An 18,483-nucleotide genomic window follows, 5' to 3' on the forward strand; every position below is an offset into this window, starting at 1 on the left:
CATTTTCAGGAATCTCATCCAACACCACATATTCTTGCTTGTCCTATTCATGCTTCTTTTCCTGCATCTGTTCTTTATACATAACCTTCTCATTGAATATAATATCTCTACATCTAGTTATTTTCTTATTTTGAAAATCCCATAACCGATAGACAGATTCATCTATCCCATATCCAATGAAGGTACATTTCTAAGATTTAGCATCAAGCTTGGTTCTGTTTTCTTTATCAACATAGACAAAAGCTTCACAACCAAAGCTTTTCAGAAAAGAATAATTTACTTTTTTACCAGTCCATGCCTCCTCTGGAATACCACCATCCAAAGGGGTTGAAGGTCCTCTATTTATCAAATAGATAGCAGTATGTAGAACATCTGCCCAAAAATGTAAGGGCAATCCAGCATGCAATCTCATGCTCCTCGCGCGTTCCATGATAGTCCTATTCATTCTCTCTGACACACAATTTTCCTATGGAGTTCTTAGAACTGTCTTCTGCTTTCTAATCCCATTTAAGGAGCAGTAATCTTCAAATGCCTTGCTGAAATACTCACCTCCATTATCCGATCTGAGACACTTCAACCTTTTTCCTATCTCATTCTCAACCAAAGCTTTCCATTTCTTAAAAGTTTCAAAAAGATCTGATTTTTCTTTAGGAAATATACCCATGTTTTTTTGGTTGAGTCATCAATAAATTTAACATAATAAAAAGAGCCACCAAGAGATGATACCTGAGCCCATCCCCATACATCTGAATGCACAAGCTCTAACTTCTCACTCTTCTTATCTTTCCCAACCTTGAGAAATCTGACTCTTTTCTGTTTTCCATAAACACAGTTTTCACAGAAATCTAAATCAATCTTCTTTAGTCCTAGCAATAGATTTTTGGAGTGAAGGATTTTCATCCCTTTCTCACTCATGTGCCCAAGCCTATGGTGCCACATTATAGAATCTGTTCTTGCAACATTTATTGTTGTTGTCCCTACAGTAACTTTATCTATAGCAGCTAAGGTAGAGTAAGTGTTACCAGTACACAAATATAATGTGCCTACTTTCGCACCTTTAGCTACTACTAATGATCCTTTATTGACCTTCTAGATACTGTCTGAGAAGGTAACTATGCAACCTTCACTACCTAGTTGCCCTGCAGAAATTAAATTTCTTCTTAAGTTAGGAACATGTCTTACCTCCTGCAGAAACCATTTATTACCATTTTGCAACTTGATATTTATCTTTCCTTTTCTAACAATTTGACAGGGCTCGTCATCACCCAAATATACCTGTCCAAAATCACCTTGAACATAATCTAGAAAATGTTTTCTATGGGGTGTAGCATGAAATGAAGCCCCAGAATCTATTACCCAGGAATCATTAACATTATCCAAACATAAGATTAAAGAATCTTATAAAGTATTACTTGCAATATTAGCTTCCTTACTGTCATTTTCATTTTTGTCTCCTTCTTTATTTTTTCGAGACCAACGGTCTCTCTTTAGATGACCAGGCTTTCTGCAGTACCAACAATCTTTCTTTCCTCTAGATTAAGAGCGTCCTTTCTTTGATTTCCCTCATGACTTCTCATTCCAAGGGCCTTTTCCTCTTTCCTTTGATCTTCCTTTGTTCTCCACATTCAAAACACTACTCGATGATGTTGGAGTCTCACCTGTGCTTTTCCTTCACATTTCCTTGCTTAGGATAACACCAACAATATCATCAAATACCAAAGTATTTTTACCAAAGACAAAGTTACTTACAGCCATAACCAAGCTATGCCAGTTTTCTGGCAAACAACATAAAATCAAGAGAGCCCTAACCTCTTCTGCAAAGGTAATTTTTACCGAAAACAATTGATTGGTAATTGTATTGAATTCATTTAAGTGCTCCACTACAGATCCTCCCTCACTCATTTTCAAATTAAACAAATGCTTCATAAGAAATACCTTATTCAAAGTCGAGGGTTTCTCATACAGTTTAGCCAATGTCGCCATCAAATCTACAACTGTTTTTGCTTCTGTTATATTGAATACTACAGACGGTGCAAGGCATAATCGAATGGATCCTAGTGCCTTTCTATCTAAAATGTTCCATTCTTCATCTGACATTATGGTCGCTTTCTTTGCCTTTTCTTCTAATGGCCACCACAAATCCTTTTGATACGGGTAATCCTCCATCTGCATTTTCCATAACTGATAATTCTGGCTGTTAAACTTTTCAACCTTGAATTTGGAATCCTCCATTGCTCCCACTCAAATCTAAAAGTCCTGCCAATTTATAGAAAACCTCACTCTGATACCAATTGTTAGGGTGTCAAGCAGATCCGAAGAAAATATGAACTAACAATTATATGCAGATTTAAATACAAAAGATAAAGAAATAAAATAGGACACAAATAACATAGAGATTTAACGTGGTTCACCCAAAATGGGTTACATCCACCATACACAGCCATCCAATCTTTCTTATTATCTAGCAAAAATAGTACATCAACATTCCAATGCCTTAAGCATCCCAGCCGCTTATAAAATGCATTTCTAGGGCAACAAACAAAGTCGGCCTTTTTTGGGTTTTATTACAATGTCGGCCTTTTTAGGGTTTTATTACAATGTGTACAGTACTTTGCTAATCAATCACCACATTTCAATTGTTACCAGTGAAGCAAATCTGACAACATGATCAATGATATTACTAATTGTCATTGAACGGTTGTCATATTGGGATTCGGTAATAGCTGTCACTATTGTGTTATGTAGTTTTTTCAGATAGAGGATCTTACCAGTTGCATTCAAATAGGTAATTGTCTGAATTGTTTTCTTTATGATCTTATGAGTTTGATCCAACCATATGAACTCATTGTGGATTCAACTCAAGATGTATTAGACCCATTAGGGTTCATCAATCACCAAAAAATGAATAAACAAGATGAAACCCTTATCCTTCAATGACTTTAATTCTTTCTTTAGATTTCCCATACCATTCATAATATGCTTAGTGTAAACTGATAGCATATCCACATTTCCAAGCTCCTTGATGTTGCAATGGATGTATGTCCTAATATCTTCGTTATGTAGCACACCATATGGGACAAAGGAAAAAGCACCTTCTGGATCATCTTCAACAGATTTGAATGGATTCCTCTTGAATACGAGCCTTGCTCTCTCAGTAATATCAAACACTAATGGAGTTATAATGGAAAATTCCTATGCCATTTCAAAATTAGGGTATGAAAATATAGCTCAGAGATAGATAAATACCTTTTAATCTCAACCAGATGCTAGGAATATTTGACTCATTCAAGCTCAGTTATCACTACTCAATCTCGTTCATCTTTCTCTTCTACTCATACTCTTTGTTTGCAATGAGAAGAATGAATGATTAAACTGCATTTTTTTCTTCCAAAAACCTAACTTTAAGTTATAATAAATGTGCAACCCTAAAAAATTTTGAATACCCTACATCTTCAAGAATTCATCATCGGATACTCAGATAGACATGAAATCTTCCAGATATCACCTGCAGAACTAATCTCCATCATCTGCAACCATCCTTAATTAGTTATAGATCTCTGAAAGGGGGTTTTAAATATCTATATGAAAAACTTCACCCTAAGGCCAAAGTACCTTAGTTACTGGATGAGGTTCCAACACTGGAATTAGGTGTGGAGCCATCCTACACATTTGAATCTTCCTTCTTAACCCACATCTTCTTATATTGATCTCTAATCTCTTCCACTTTACCTTTTCTCTTTTCATCTAAATTATTCTTGTCTACCAGAGAATTCTTTCTTCTACAATTTCTTGCAATATGATTGGATTTTTTGCATGTATGGAAAACAACCTTTCTCTGAATAGGCTTGAAGTTAATCTAATTTGGTCTCATCTTGTATTGCTTAGAAATGTTCACAAACATTCCACAAGCATAAAATCTCTTATTCTGAAAGTTATTTATCATTGATCTATACATGTTTAACTTATGACCAAAGTTGTTGCATATGAAATATTGACCGGTAAAGGTAGGACCATTATTCATCACATTATTCATCTTACTTCTCCATTGACTTGCCATATGACCGAATTTTCTATAAACAAAACATTTTCCATTGAATGTATAGGCATTTGGTTGTCTTACCAGAGGTTTCTTGTTCTTTTGATGATTTCTTTTTCCAAAATTGGCTGATTCTCCTTTCTCAAATCCAAGTCGTCACATATCTTTTCCATGTCATTGAATTCCCAGCGTCTCATCTAACTGGGTTGAGCTAGTTTTGAATTTATTTTTATACTCATTAGTAGTAGATAGCTCATATCTCAAAATTATGATCTGTCTTTCAAGTTCTTGTTCATCATTCTAGAATTGCACCAATTCAATTTTCAACTAATCATTCACATATGTCAATCTGCAACATTCATCAAATCTATCCTTCAACAAAGCAGTTAGATTTTCTTCACTCTTCTTCCAGTCTTCAATCTCCTTTTTCAGCTTCATCATAATGGATTGCATCTCATTCTTTAGGGATACATTATCTCTAACAAGCTTCTCACATTCATCTATCTTGTCTTGAAGGGCTTGATTGTCAATGCTTTGTTCTTCTTTCTCCTTGAGTTTATCCATCAGCTCCTTTGTCTTTTCTCTAGAATTACTCGCTTGATCTTTCAATGTCTCAATGAAGTCTTCAACTGCATTCTGATTTTCTTTTTCACAAAACTTAGTTTGCTTCTAGCTACATCAAGATCTTCAAGTGCCACACTAAGTTGTATACACAAACCAGAGTCCATTGATTCAATATTCCTGATCTTCCTCAAGTTGTTAGGCTTCTTCTGAGGAAATAAGCTCCGATACCAATTGTTAGAATCAATGAACATTGAGAGGGGGGTGAATCAGGATTTTAGAATTTGCAAAATTAATATTTCTTCAAGAATTAGATGCATAAAAATTAAAGTGAAATGCATTAACATGAAGCAATTAACCATGCAACCATAGCACTAAGATATTTATGTGGAAACTCGAAAAGGGAAAAAACATGGTCTGATTTGAACCCACGATATTACTATACTATGGCCAAAAGTATTATAATATTACATAAGGGGAATGCACTTGCATTCAGGCACACTACCCAAATACAAAAGGGCTACAAACCTGAGGAAGTCTCACTGCCTTACAGATTATTACAATTAACTAGAAAAATGAATGAAATGAAGTATAGCATCTACATATGCCAAAATTCAATTCCAGTTAGGCTCAGTTTGTCTCCTGCAAGTGATCTATCATTTTGTTCTATTTTCCTGCTTTGCCACTCATCAAACTACCAAAACCTTCAATGACATTCACCAAACTTGCAAATTCACTCATAAAAATTTCTCACTCATAACATAGACCAAAATGATCAACCAAATTGATCTTATATATCCACACCAATAAAAATAATCATTAACCATGTTAGCTTCCAAAAAATGCATAACACACAACACGACACATGTATCACCATTTCGACTCAATTTTTCTACAGATCCAAATGAAGACTAAAAGAAGATGATAAAAAAATTCCCATAACTTGGCCCAATCACCTTGAATATGAAACGAATCACCGAAATCAACCCTAAGATTCTGCAACACATGTTACACCAAAATAGTTGTGCTCAAACTGAATTACCGTATCATCGAGTATCAGGATCATGAGATAATCTACCTTGAACCTTGAATCAACTACCTCTATCACCGCAACCAAAATTATCCAGTAAAAATCAAGATATGCACATCCACCGGTTACTGTATTCCACCTTCTAGACTTATGCCTTATAAATAAAATGACTTTCAGTACACCAATTCTATGTAGATCGGATGTGATTTCTGAACTGAGTTGCCATCAATGACAACCCCCAAGCATCTTCCATGCATCTGTCTTCACCATAACAATATCTTTTTCCAACAACCCTATCGCTAGAAATAACTCATCTTCCAACAATTATTAGTTGTTTTTTTACCACTGTATAAATTTTGTCGGTTAGCTATGTACTACACTATAAATTTTAGCTAATAAATCACTACATAGGAAAAATTGTATCGTTGTAACTGCATACACATAGGATATAAATTTCTTGTGTACTCTATTATTGTGACAATAAAATATGCTTTAAACTACTTTTTATTGCTACAACCTTCTTTATATTTGTCCCTTTATTAAGTTTTAAAATATGCAATTCCTTAGGAAAATGTTCAATTCCTTAGGAAAATGATAGGAAGATCCTTGTTTGGATTTAGGAGGAAAGGGGTGAACAGTGAAGAAGAGCTGAACTTCTCATGTAAAAATTTTGAACTTGTCATGTAAAATTATATAAATTAAATGTAGGTAATAAGAGCTGAACTTGATGATATTTTTGTTCATGTTAAAAATATATGTTTTTAGATTTTGTAATTTATTATTGATCTATAATTTTATTGAGATAGTATTAGTGTAGGACATTGATAAACTGTCTCGAAAAAGGGGTTATTAAATTCGTGTTATTGATTTTTCCGAAAATCAAAGTTGTTGCTTGTTTTGCTCATCATGTTCAACGATCTGTAATTTTTGAAAAAATCAATAACATGAATTTTATAACGCCTTTTTGGAGCCAGTTTAACCACACCCATTAATGTATAAGTGATCTTTGTGAATGCAAATTCAATTAAGTGCAATAAATTAGGCTTAAAAGTCACAAATCTAACTTGGAACAATTTTGTATACTAGAATTTGTTTGTCTTATTTTATTCTTTAGATTTGTGTAAAGTATAGCAATGTTTATAAACACCTTTAACGAATCAATCGAATCATGATGGTTAAGTTATTTTCACTCAAACTCCAATTGTTAGAGAAAATAAATCATATTTAAGATTTATATTGATCATTAAAATTATTGAAATTCATGTAAAGATATAAATTAAATGTCGGTATTAGAGCTCAACATATGATATTTGTGTTCAAGTTAATGTTTTTTTTTTTTTTGAAATTTGTAATTTATTATTGATCTATAATTTTATTAAGATTGTACTTACTAGTGTAGAAGCAGTCTTTTTGTATGTAGATCTAATTAATTGCATGAAATTAGACTTAAAATTCACAAATCTAAATTGCAACAATTTTGTATGTTAGAATTTGTTTGTGTTATTTTTAGTCTTTAGATTTTTGTAAAGTATAGAAATGTTTACAAACACCTTTAAGAAAACTATTGAATCATGATGGCTAAGTTCTCTTCACTCAAGCACCTTTAATGGAAACATTAGCTAACTTATGTAAGAATGCTATCATAAATTCTCTATGATAATTCTTTTGATAGGCATAGGATGCTCTTTAATAGTGAATGAATGACTTTAAATATAACAACCAAATGCACAAATGAATGTAATAAATAATAACATTGCTTACAATGATTTGAAATGTATTAATGACATTATTTTTTTAATTTTAAATGGTTAATGACTACGGCAATATTTTTATATGTTAAAGTATGCACTCATAAATCTTATCTAGCGTGATGAAAAGCTAATAAGAAGACCAAGAATAAATATTTAAGGATTTAAGATAAATGGAATTGATTTATTTGACACCATGAGTTGAATTTATGTAAGAATATGCAACTTGTAAGCATGTTAGTACACTTAGGACACTATATACAAGAAAAATCCGTAATACTTTAAGGAAAGCATATGGATATGAAATTTTACCATTATAACTACCCCTCACTGTGATATGCATGTGATCTATTGAATGGATGTTAAAATAAAATAAGTAGTCTACATGTAAATTAAAAAAAATTCAAGTATTGACGGCACATGAGGTTGTACTAAATATGGACTTTTTAATATTCTAATTATGGCATTAGGGGTTATTTTTCTATCTACATAATGTAGGGTTGATTTTCCTTGTGGTTGGGGTGAACGCTTGTGGTGTGGTGAAGTGGTGTGGGGCTTTTGGAGGAGCCATTTTGTGGTATTGCAATAGCTCATTCGGGTTTTTTTTTTTTTTTTTTAAATTTTTATGTAGCTTCTATAAGTGGTGTAGGTAAAGCTTCATTCCCTGGAGTAATGGTTTTGTTGGAGGTCTTTCCAAGTGGGTTTGCATTCTCTTTGGTGTTTGTGCAGGGGATTTTGTGTGCTTTTTTTGCCTCTATGGAACTTTCATGTCTCTACTTGGTGATTTACCTTTGCAACAAAGTATTGTCTTCAAGCATACATTAATTGACTTCATTCATAAGAGAAAATTCTAGCATAGTATTGATTAAAATAGATTTTGGGGTAAGTTCTTCTCAGCATTGTGGGTTTTTGATCCATGAGAGTGACTATGTGCCTTGCACAAAGTGAACATAGGCTTGTGCATGTGATTCAACTTGCTAATGTGGAGGATGTTAATTATCTAATAAATCATGCTCTGGTATGTAAATTTATGGGAATTCAGGTATCCTTACCATTTTTAGAATATTGGGTTTGCCATAGATGGAACTCAAAGGGTGTAATGGAGGTGATGTTAGCTACAAACAAATTTTTTGGGGTTATCTTCTTGATTATTGTAAATATAAGTAAGTCATTTGAAGGAGGGCCTTAGTTTTACAATCTATTTAGGCTTTTCATCAACCCATGTCATGTTTTTTTCAACCCTATAGAGTTTCCATGAAGGGTTCTAGAGTAGGTGTGACTTCCATGGTTCCTGCTAGACTTCTAGAGATGTGACATTTTTCATTCAATTGCATCGGTGCTTGGTATGCTCGTAGATCTATAACAATAAAATATGAATAAAAAGGTAATTACTTATGCGCATGTCAATATTGCAATTTATTTAAGCAAGCCATTGTTGGACTCAATGAAAATTTATTTGGGATACAACTCTTGGATCTAGTAATTGGATTATAAAACTCTCACATTTATGTGGGTAGAAGAAATATCATAAAAGGTGAAGTTAATCAGTGGAACATTGGTTGAGTTTGGCTCTATGAAGACCATAGATTCTCATTTCTCTCAATCTTAGAAATGATTGTGATATCATGGAAAGTAAGGGGGGTGAATAGCTTTCCTAGACAAAAGGCTATTTGTGAGTTGATTGTATCTTGTTCTTGTGATGCGGTCTTTATTTAGGAAACCAAGTTATCAATCGATGATATGGTAAATAGGACTTCTAAAATTTGGTCTCGGTTTCATTTTTACTGTATTGGGACTTAGTGTAGTTCTAGGGGTATGGTTTGCCTTTGGGACACACAAAAGCTTCTCCCTCTATTTTAGGTTTCTAGTAGATTTATTATCCCTATGATTATTGTAAGTTGTGAATCTACTAAGAATATCCTTTTCAATAGTGTTTATATGCTCAAAATAATCTAATAGAAAACTCGTTTCTTTTATCTCATATCATATATGGTTACTTTTTTCTCATTATTTCCTTTGGTCATTGCAAAGGATTTTAATGTAGTTTCTAATTTGGATGAGAAAGGGGGAGGAAATATCAAGTTTAATCCTTCTATATACCTTCTAAGAAACAATATTTAACTATTAAGGTTATAAAATGGGGTTACCAATAATTAGTATTACTTGATTTAAAAAATTTCTTTTGCCTCTATTGCACTAGTAGAAGCACCATCCCTTCACTTCTTAGGGAAATCTAGTCCACAAAATCTATATTCTTCTCTCGTCAACCTATCCATAGTCTCTTCATCTAAAGCTATGATTTCATCCTTGAGGTTATCTCCAAGAATCACAACACCCACCATATTTCCACAACCACCACCAAATTGAACCAATATCTCCTCTTGATATAGTTTTGTAGCCACCCTAGACCATCCGTTGGAACCGAATCCAATATTCTCTTCAGAAACAACAAAATTATACATGTGAAATTCCTACACATGGCTAAAAGTCCAAGAGATGAAAAGAAAATGAGGGGGAAGTTGTCAACCTCATGACGACTTACCTAGATAATATATAAATAAGTCTTTAATGGGATGCCTCCACCCACCACTATATCTTTTAGAATGTCTTCTAATTCTCTAAGGGGCCTACTCCACACAAGCCTTCTACATAGTTCTCCCATCATCTCCTTTATTTCTCACATATCCAACACCAAATCCATAAGCATAGATCATATCGTTGGCAACAACAATGAGGGGAAAATAAGAAGGGGGTGATTTAGTTTTAACTGGATTAGCAAACTTAATCACAAAATGAATCTGATAAACTGTAGGAATAACAAAGATAAGAAAGATGATAACACAACACACAACACCAAGATTTTGACATGAAAACCCCTATTAAGAGAAAAACCATGGTGGGAACTTACCCACAACAAGATGATACTCTGTAGTAGTATGTCAAAATATTATAATGGGGAATGCACATACATTCAGGAACACTACCTAGAGCTCACTGCTCAAAATATAATAACCCAGAAGGCTACAACCCTCAGGGAAGTCTCACTGACTTACAACAATATTTGGAGTACAATCCGAAAGGAATGAACTACAATAATAGCATCTCCAATTGCCTAATGGCAATTTAGGTTATGAACAATGTCTTCTCTGCAACACCAAACTTTACTCAATCACAATGCCAGAGGATGAATCACTTGATCGCACTTACACCACTCTCTGATAATGCAAACACAAACTTGATATCTAAATTACATGACAATATCTATCTATACAATTCATCAACCTTGACAACAAGGTCAGCTAAACCCTCAACTCACAATTACAAAATTACATCACATGATATAAAGATCGACTGCCAAACCAATACAATTATTTACATGACATAAAATAGACATAAATCAAACATCCAAACATGCAACACCACCAAAAATTATGCCAAGATCAACTGCAACAAGCTACACCTCCAAGAAAACTGCATAACATGAATAACATCACCGATTCAGTAAAATCACCAACAACTCATACAATGATCAATGTGGATCGTCAAGACAAATAGGAAATTCTTAGTAAAAACCAGTAAGCACATTAGAATCATCAACAACAACTACACCAACACCATTTATCAAATCTTCATCGATCAACATCTGAAACTCAAGAACACTCAAACAATAATAACTATCATGCAAAAAGATAACTTGTGGAGCATAAAATCACAAACCATCTAAAATAAAGATAGACAAGACCATTGCGAGCAATACCCCAAAATATCAGCACAAAATCTAATCACAATGGAATATACCAGAGGAAATACAGAACTCTCAAAGCAATGATTAGATAAATAAACTTCAAAACTAGATCATCTGATATGATCAATTAGGCTTCCTGGATCACCAAAACCAATACAAAAGAATACAATGATATAAGAAATACTCCATACACCAAACCATAATCCCAAAGATCCAATCTACAATCACCAGAGTAGGAATATGTTGACATCATTGACCACGACATATCCTAGCAACAATAATATCCAACAATATCTCACTTTGGCATTGATGACAACATATGAATGTGGAAAACAATCAATGCAAAAAAATGAAAATCACTACAACAAACTCCCCCTAAGATCAAGCAAATAAAATAGTTTTTTCCCATGCTTCTCTCCCAGATTGACAATAATGCCAAAGACAAAATATAGATTATGCTTCTCTCCCCGAAACTCATCCTCATGAATCTCTCCCCCTAAAACACATAAACAAAATACTCCATTAGAGAAGCAACACTAACTCATCAATCCAGATAAAGAGATAATATTGTGAATTCCACCAGATTGATGCAACTCAATGCATCTAGTTCTTATCAGGAGGGGTGGATAAACCTAACTTGTCTCTCAAATAGAAAAATATATTTGCAAGCAAAGACTTAGTGAAAATATCAACAATTTATTCCTTGGTAGATACATACTCGAGCTTAACTTCCTCTTCACTATTTTTTTCTCTCAAGTAATGATATTTGATTGACACATATTTAGTCTTTCAATATTTCACTAGATTCTTTGACATGTTAATAACATTGGAATTATCACTATATATGACAGTAGGATCATCATAGATAACTCTGATATCCTTCAACATTTGCTTCATCCAAACCACCTGAGTGCAGCTAGCAACATTAGCAATGTACTCAACTTCGACAATAGATAAGGATACTAAATCTTGTTTTTTACTAGCCCATGAAACCAATTTCTAACACAAAAAGAAAGCATCACCAGATGTGCTCTTCTGGTCATCAACATCACCAGCCCAATCAACATCAGTTTAAGAATATAATATTAAATCATCATTCCTCGGATACCACCTACCATAATCCACAATCCCCTTCAAGTATCTTAATATTCTTTTAACAACAGTGACATGACTCTATTTTAGATCATGCAACTATGCACACAACATGCATAATGTCTAGGCTAGTCTGAGTAAGATATAGTAGTCCACCAACCATATATCTATACAAACTCTAATTAACTTTCAGAGAATCATCACTCTTAGACAATTTGCAACCAGTCACCATAGGAGTTCCAACCGGTTTGGAGTCATCTAATGCAAACTTCATCAGCAATTCCTTCATATATTTTGTTTGAGATATAAAAATACCTTTTCCAGTCTATGAAATCTATAAACCTAGCAAACATTTCATTTCTCCTATCATAGACATCTTAAATTCTTTTTGTTTATCATCGAAAAAATTCATGCTCAAGTTATCATCACCTCCAAAGATAATATCATCAACAAAAACTTCAACAATCAAGATGTTATCACTTTCAATCTTAAAAAATAGATTACTATCAACAATCCCTTTGTTAAATCCCAATTTTAGCAAATAATTATCCAATCTATCATATCAAGCCCTAGGGGCTCGTTTCAATCTATAAAGAGCTTTCTTTAGTTTACATACCTTGTCTCTTTTATTTCATAATGAAAATCTATCAAGTTTCCTAATGTAGACTTTTTCCTCAAAATCGCCATTCAAAAATACACATTTTAGATCCATCTGATATACCTTGAAATCTTTATAAGAAGAATACGTAAGCAACAATATAATAGCTTCAACCTTGGCTACTAGAGCAATAGTCTCCTCATAATCAATTCCTTCTTTCTGTGAATAACCTTTGCATACTAATCTTTCTTTATTTTTGACAACTTCACCGGATTCATTTAATTTGTTCCTGAATACCCATTTAGTACCAATCACATTTTTATCTTTAGGTCTAGGCACAAGATCCCATGTGTTATTCTTTTCAATCTGATCTAATTATTCTTCCATACTTCTTATCAATTTTTTTTCTTTACAAGACTCAACAACATTTTTAGGTACAACTTTAGAAATCAAACATACCTCTTCAACATCTAGCCTTCTTCTAGTCATCACACCTTGATTTTTATCACAAATAATCTGATTTTATTAATGATTCAATCTTACATACCTTAGAGTCTTTTGATTGTTCTAATTTTTGGTTCTTGCATCTCTCCACCAACAACAGCAACATCCAGATTAACTGTCTATATCGGATCATTCTGCTTCAATTATTCAGTCTGAATAAGTTTTATAATAACATGCTGACCATCATCATATCCACATGCTCTTATCTCTTTTCCAAGTTTCTCATCAACCTTCACATTTGCACTCTCTACTATCTTTCTCAGTTTCTTATTGTAGCATTGATAGGATTTTCTCTAGTAGAATAGCCCAAGAAAATTCCTTCATCACTTCTTGCATCAAAATTCCCTATGTCCACATCTCTCTTGATATAACACTTGCTACCAATTACTCTAAAATGTATTATAGTAGGAACATGACCAAACCATAACTTATAAGTAGTCTTACCAGTATCACCTTTAATATGAATGCGGTTGAATGTGTAAACAGTAGTGCTAATAGCTTCTCTCCAATATTTCTTCAGAATATTTCCTTCAATCAGCATAGTCCTTGCAACATCAAACACAATCATGTTCTTTCTTTCAACAAATACATTCTACTGAGGGGTTCTAGGAGCAGATAATTGTCTTATAATCTCATGCTTCTCACAGAATGAGCCAAATTCACTAGAGGAAAATTCTCCACCTTTTTCAGATCTCAGAAATTTCACCTTCAATCATGACTCATTCTCAACCTTTTCTTTGAATATCTTGAACTTGTCTAATGTTATAAATTTCTCCTTCAAAAAGATAACCTACATCATCCTTGACATATAATTAACTACCAACATAAAATATCTATCACCCTACACACTTCTAACATTTTTAGGTCCACACAGGTCAGTATGCACAAGCTCTACCAATCCATCAGATGTATACTGCTTTCTCTTGAAACAAATGCTTGTTTTCTTACCCAATTCACATTCCTTACATACTGGATTAGCAGGCTTAACAATCTTAGGAATATCTCTAATAGCTTGAATAGAACTAACCTTAATCATAGAATCAAAATTAACATGACACATTCTTCTATGCCACAACCAAATTTCATCAATCTGAGCAATCAAGTAACTTTTCTCACCAGCATTCAAATGAAAAATATTACCTTCAGTCTTAGTTCCAGATGCAATCTCTATACCAGAGGCTTTCAGGATCTTACAATTACCATTCTTGAATTTTAAATCATAACCTTTGTCAACCATCTGTCCAACACTCAAAAGACTATGCTTTAAACCTTCAACATACAATAGATCATCAGTATTATGCTTACCATCAAAAGAAATATAACCTCTACCATGGGTCATATAGGCTTTATCATCTTCAAATCTCACTATTCAACTATCATACCTTTCCATACTCATAAATTTTCTTTTATCACCGGTCATATGATGTGAACAACCACTGTCTATTACCCATTCATTTCTTTCTTCAACTTTAGTAGCTAAATATTTTTTTTCAATAGTGTAGCTAATGAGATCAATAGGTACCGATCCATCTTCTTTAATGGCAAGAAAAACAACTTCATCTCCTTGTTATTTTTCATCTATAACACCTTCATCAACAACATAATAGCAATTCTTATGATTCCTATACTTTTGGTTAGACTTGTAAGGCTAATCATACTTCTCATGCTTCTCATATCTATCATTTATGTCATGCTTATCAAATTTATTATGCCTATCATACTTAGCCATTCTCTTCAGGCACATAGAAGAAAAATGTCCTACCTTATTGCAAGAGAAACATTTCAAGGGAAATTTTCCATGATACTCACCTGCTCCTTTAGGTGATCTCCAAGAAATCAATGCTTCAAGCTCATCTAGTTCTCTTTCTTTCTCTTCCATCTCTCTCCTTTCTCTTTCATATCTGGATATTCTACATTCTTCAGGTCCATACCTCTTAGAGAAAGATGTCGCCACTGTTCTCTTATACAGTGGCATATTCTTGGAACCAGAGGGCAGCCTATTAGAGCGAGATGTCGTCACTTTTTTGACATAATTTGTACTATACAATTTATATAGGTCGTAGCATACTCGGGCATAGACTCCTATGAGGTGCTTCAAACCTCACTTAAACACACATGCACAAGGTTGAGTGGAACTAACGGCATTCTCAACCTCTTCCCTTGCATGGATCACCTAGACAAAATCCGGGGGCTAGTTTTCCATGTACTTTTTTTCTCCATGGATCACTTAATTCTAGGGGCAAGATGTCCATGGTTCCTTTCATTTGCCTCTTTTCTCATGGATCGCCAATGTGTGTATTCATGTTCTCTCTCTCTTTCCTCTCATGAACTCGTAGTTTTACTATTGGTGGTTTATGGATGATGTCAGATTTTCTCTTTTATGTGGTTATTGGTGTTAATGTGATGGAATTTGTCTTTGTGTTTCAATTAGTTGTTTGAGATATTTGTATCGAGGTCTCTTTGGCTAGTTAATGTGTGGTCTTGTGTTTTTTTTTGTCATGTGTCTTTTGTGCTTTGTCTTGTTTTGTTTGTCTTGTTCTTTCTATTTTGTGTGCTCTTGCATATGTTTGAGTGAGTTAAGATCCTAAGATTGGGGGATTTGTTCCTCAAGACTAGTGATGTCTTATACTCCTCGTGGTATTGCTCCACATCTCTCATCTTTGTCTCTCTCTTTCTTCTGATTTACTAGTAGTATTGGCGTAAGCCATACTCCTGCTAAAGTGGGGGCTAAATGTAGCATCATAAAATTGTGACCCTTGCAATTTTCACCACATCTTAGGCCCTCACTGATGTGACTACATCTCTCTACTCGATTGAGACCACTCTCTACCCCTTCATTGTGAACTTCTCCCATCTCAGCCCTAATGACACCTCAGGACCCTACCCAGGCCCCAAGATAGGGCAGGACAGGGGCATGGCACTCCTGTCCCCATTGGACAGGGGCGTGGCACCTCTGTCCTCCATCTTAGGGTGACCCTAAGATGGATCTATCCGGCTCATGAACATAATTTATTCTTTGGGGACTTACAATATCCTTTGTTGGCCTTCACTAGGATGAAAATTAATCCTCTTAGGCATGTATAAAAGGAGACATAGTTCCCTCATTTGAGATACAACCATACAGAAGAATATGAAAAATTTCAAGCAGAAGGTCTTCATTATCCTCATCAAGTATTCAAGTCTTCAAGCATCCATCAAGTTATCTTCTTCATGTGTCTTCTTCATTCATCCATTGGAGCAACATTACAACACTCATTTGCAAGCATGTGTGTGTGTCAGGGTTTTATCAAGTTACATTCCATTTCATGCAAGATTTGTGATTACATTCAAGAAGCAAAGAAACCATCATCAACAAAGTGCAGATCTACAAAGTATACATTTTCATCATTTACATTTAATCATTTGCAATTTCGTTCTTTAAAGGTTGATTCCACAGCCAAGGTTTGACTAAGGCAAACCCCTATCCAGAACCCTTTTCCCCTTCATTTATGTGTCTAGGTTGCAGGTGCCCAGCTGTAATTACAGTTTTGGACTTCATTTGCGGAGATGGAAAAACTCTTTTCGGCATGTAGATTTTTCAAAGGACCAAGTATACTTTCAACTTGGTCTTGGCGACTTTTCTCCAAATTTACAAGGCGGATCTGTATCAGTCTAAATATCTCAGATCCGAAGTTACAACGCGATCCCGAACCAGTAGTTCCTTATTTCATCCATTTTGTCTCCCTTTTCTATATTGTCAACAGGTCAACATATCTATTTACAAAGAGGGCAAATTAAATTCTAACCCTTGCAATTGACTTGGTATTCACATCCTTATTTCCCTTGTATTTGAATCTAGTGGATTCAACCCCTCTTTTGAATGTAAAGTATCTCCCAAGTGAAAATCATCATAGTGGTTTCCTTTCTCTTTCCTAGGTGGGGAACCACTAGGGTCCAATTTTCCACTTTACATCCCCATATGCACATGATGGACTTTAGGAATTTTTCATGCAATACTCCCTTTATTTCATGCATAATTAACAGGTTGCTCATCTTGTATATGCACTCTAGTCTCTTCTTAATGACCTCCCACAAAAAAGCCATCTTTCTTCATCGGCATGTGAGTCTCAATGGTGTGTCCTTACTTAGTCAATGCTATTTTCAGAATGATCTTACACCCACTTTTCGGGCCTAGAAATAATCTCATTTTATCTAATGCTCATTTCTTCGCACACTTTTATCTCAATAAAAGTAATGTTTCTATCCTTTCTTCATAAAATATCAATCTTGCCTCTCTTCAAGGTTTATGTAATATAAAATGATATCATTATTGTCCTACAAGCTATCAAATGGACATACCAATCACTAAATCATAGAAAAACTTTCTATCTTTTCCAATATTAATTGAAAATTTCCAATTCTAAATGTAATATTTCTTATTTCGAATTCAGGAATTGAGAACAATTAAGTATTATATGAAAATGCTAATACATCGATCCGTTCATCATGAAGAGAGTTTCGATGCCATCATATTCTTGAATTCCATGAAATCCAACACTCCGTTGCAATCTGAATCAAATCTGCAAATCATATTCTCGCAACGTTGGCCCTGTGCGATCAATCCCAGAGAGGACAGGACTTGTTGCAGCTCACTGGAAGAGATATATCCATCTTCATTCCGATCAAAAACTTTGAAAGCTTCCATCAAATCTTTTGACTCATCTTCTAATTCCGCGTCTTCGTTACTGAAGATTGACTGATATAAATGCACAAATTCTTCAAATCCTACACAGTTAAATTTGTCTTCATCATTGCTCAGAGAACTGAACATACATGTGATATCTTGTTCTGAAATTGGTATTCCAAGTCTGTTTACGAAACAACTGATTTCACCCACACTCACAACTCCATCCGCATTGCCATCTATAATTTCATAAATTCTTTTGATCGCATCAAGGTTCGCCATTGATTTATAAAGGGCAAAAGACAAAAACCTAAGAAAGCAAAGCAATAATTGTGTTTGGAATAATGTCCCTTGCTATATGACTGTATTTATAGCATGATAGGAAGATCCTTGTTTGGATTTAGGAGGAAAGGGGTGAACAGTGAAGAAGAAGTTGTCTGTTCGCTCATAAATTATAAAAAAATACGACCACCGACTGATTCCGTCAACCTTCGCAATTTTGGGCT

General features: G+C 34.2%; 1 protein-coding gene across 1 annotated transcript; it reads right to left on the reverse strand.

Annotated features, from left to right (window-relative positions):
• Positions 1 to 17,797: 17,797 nt before the first annotated feature.
• On the reverse strand, positions 17,798 to 18,259 carry LOC131027929 (calmodulin-like protein 7). Its single transcript, XM_057958025.1, has one exon. It carries the CDS (start codon positions 18,257 to 18,259, stop codon positions 17,798 to 17,800), a length of 462 nt encoding a protein of 153 aa, XP_057814008.1.
• Positions 18,260 to 18,483: the final 224 nt, after the last annotated feature.

Source organism: Cryptomeria japonica, chromosome 3, assembly GCF_030272615.1.
Source record: "Cryptomeria japonica chromosome 3, Sugi_1.0, whole genome shotgun sequence".
NCBI classification, from domain to species: domain Eukaryota; kingdom Viridiplantae; phylum Streptophyta; class Pinopsida; order Cupressales; family Cupressaceae; genus Cryptomeria; species Cryptomeria japonica.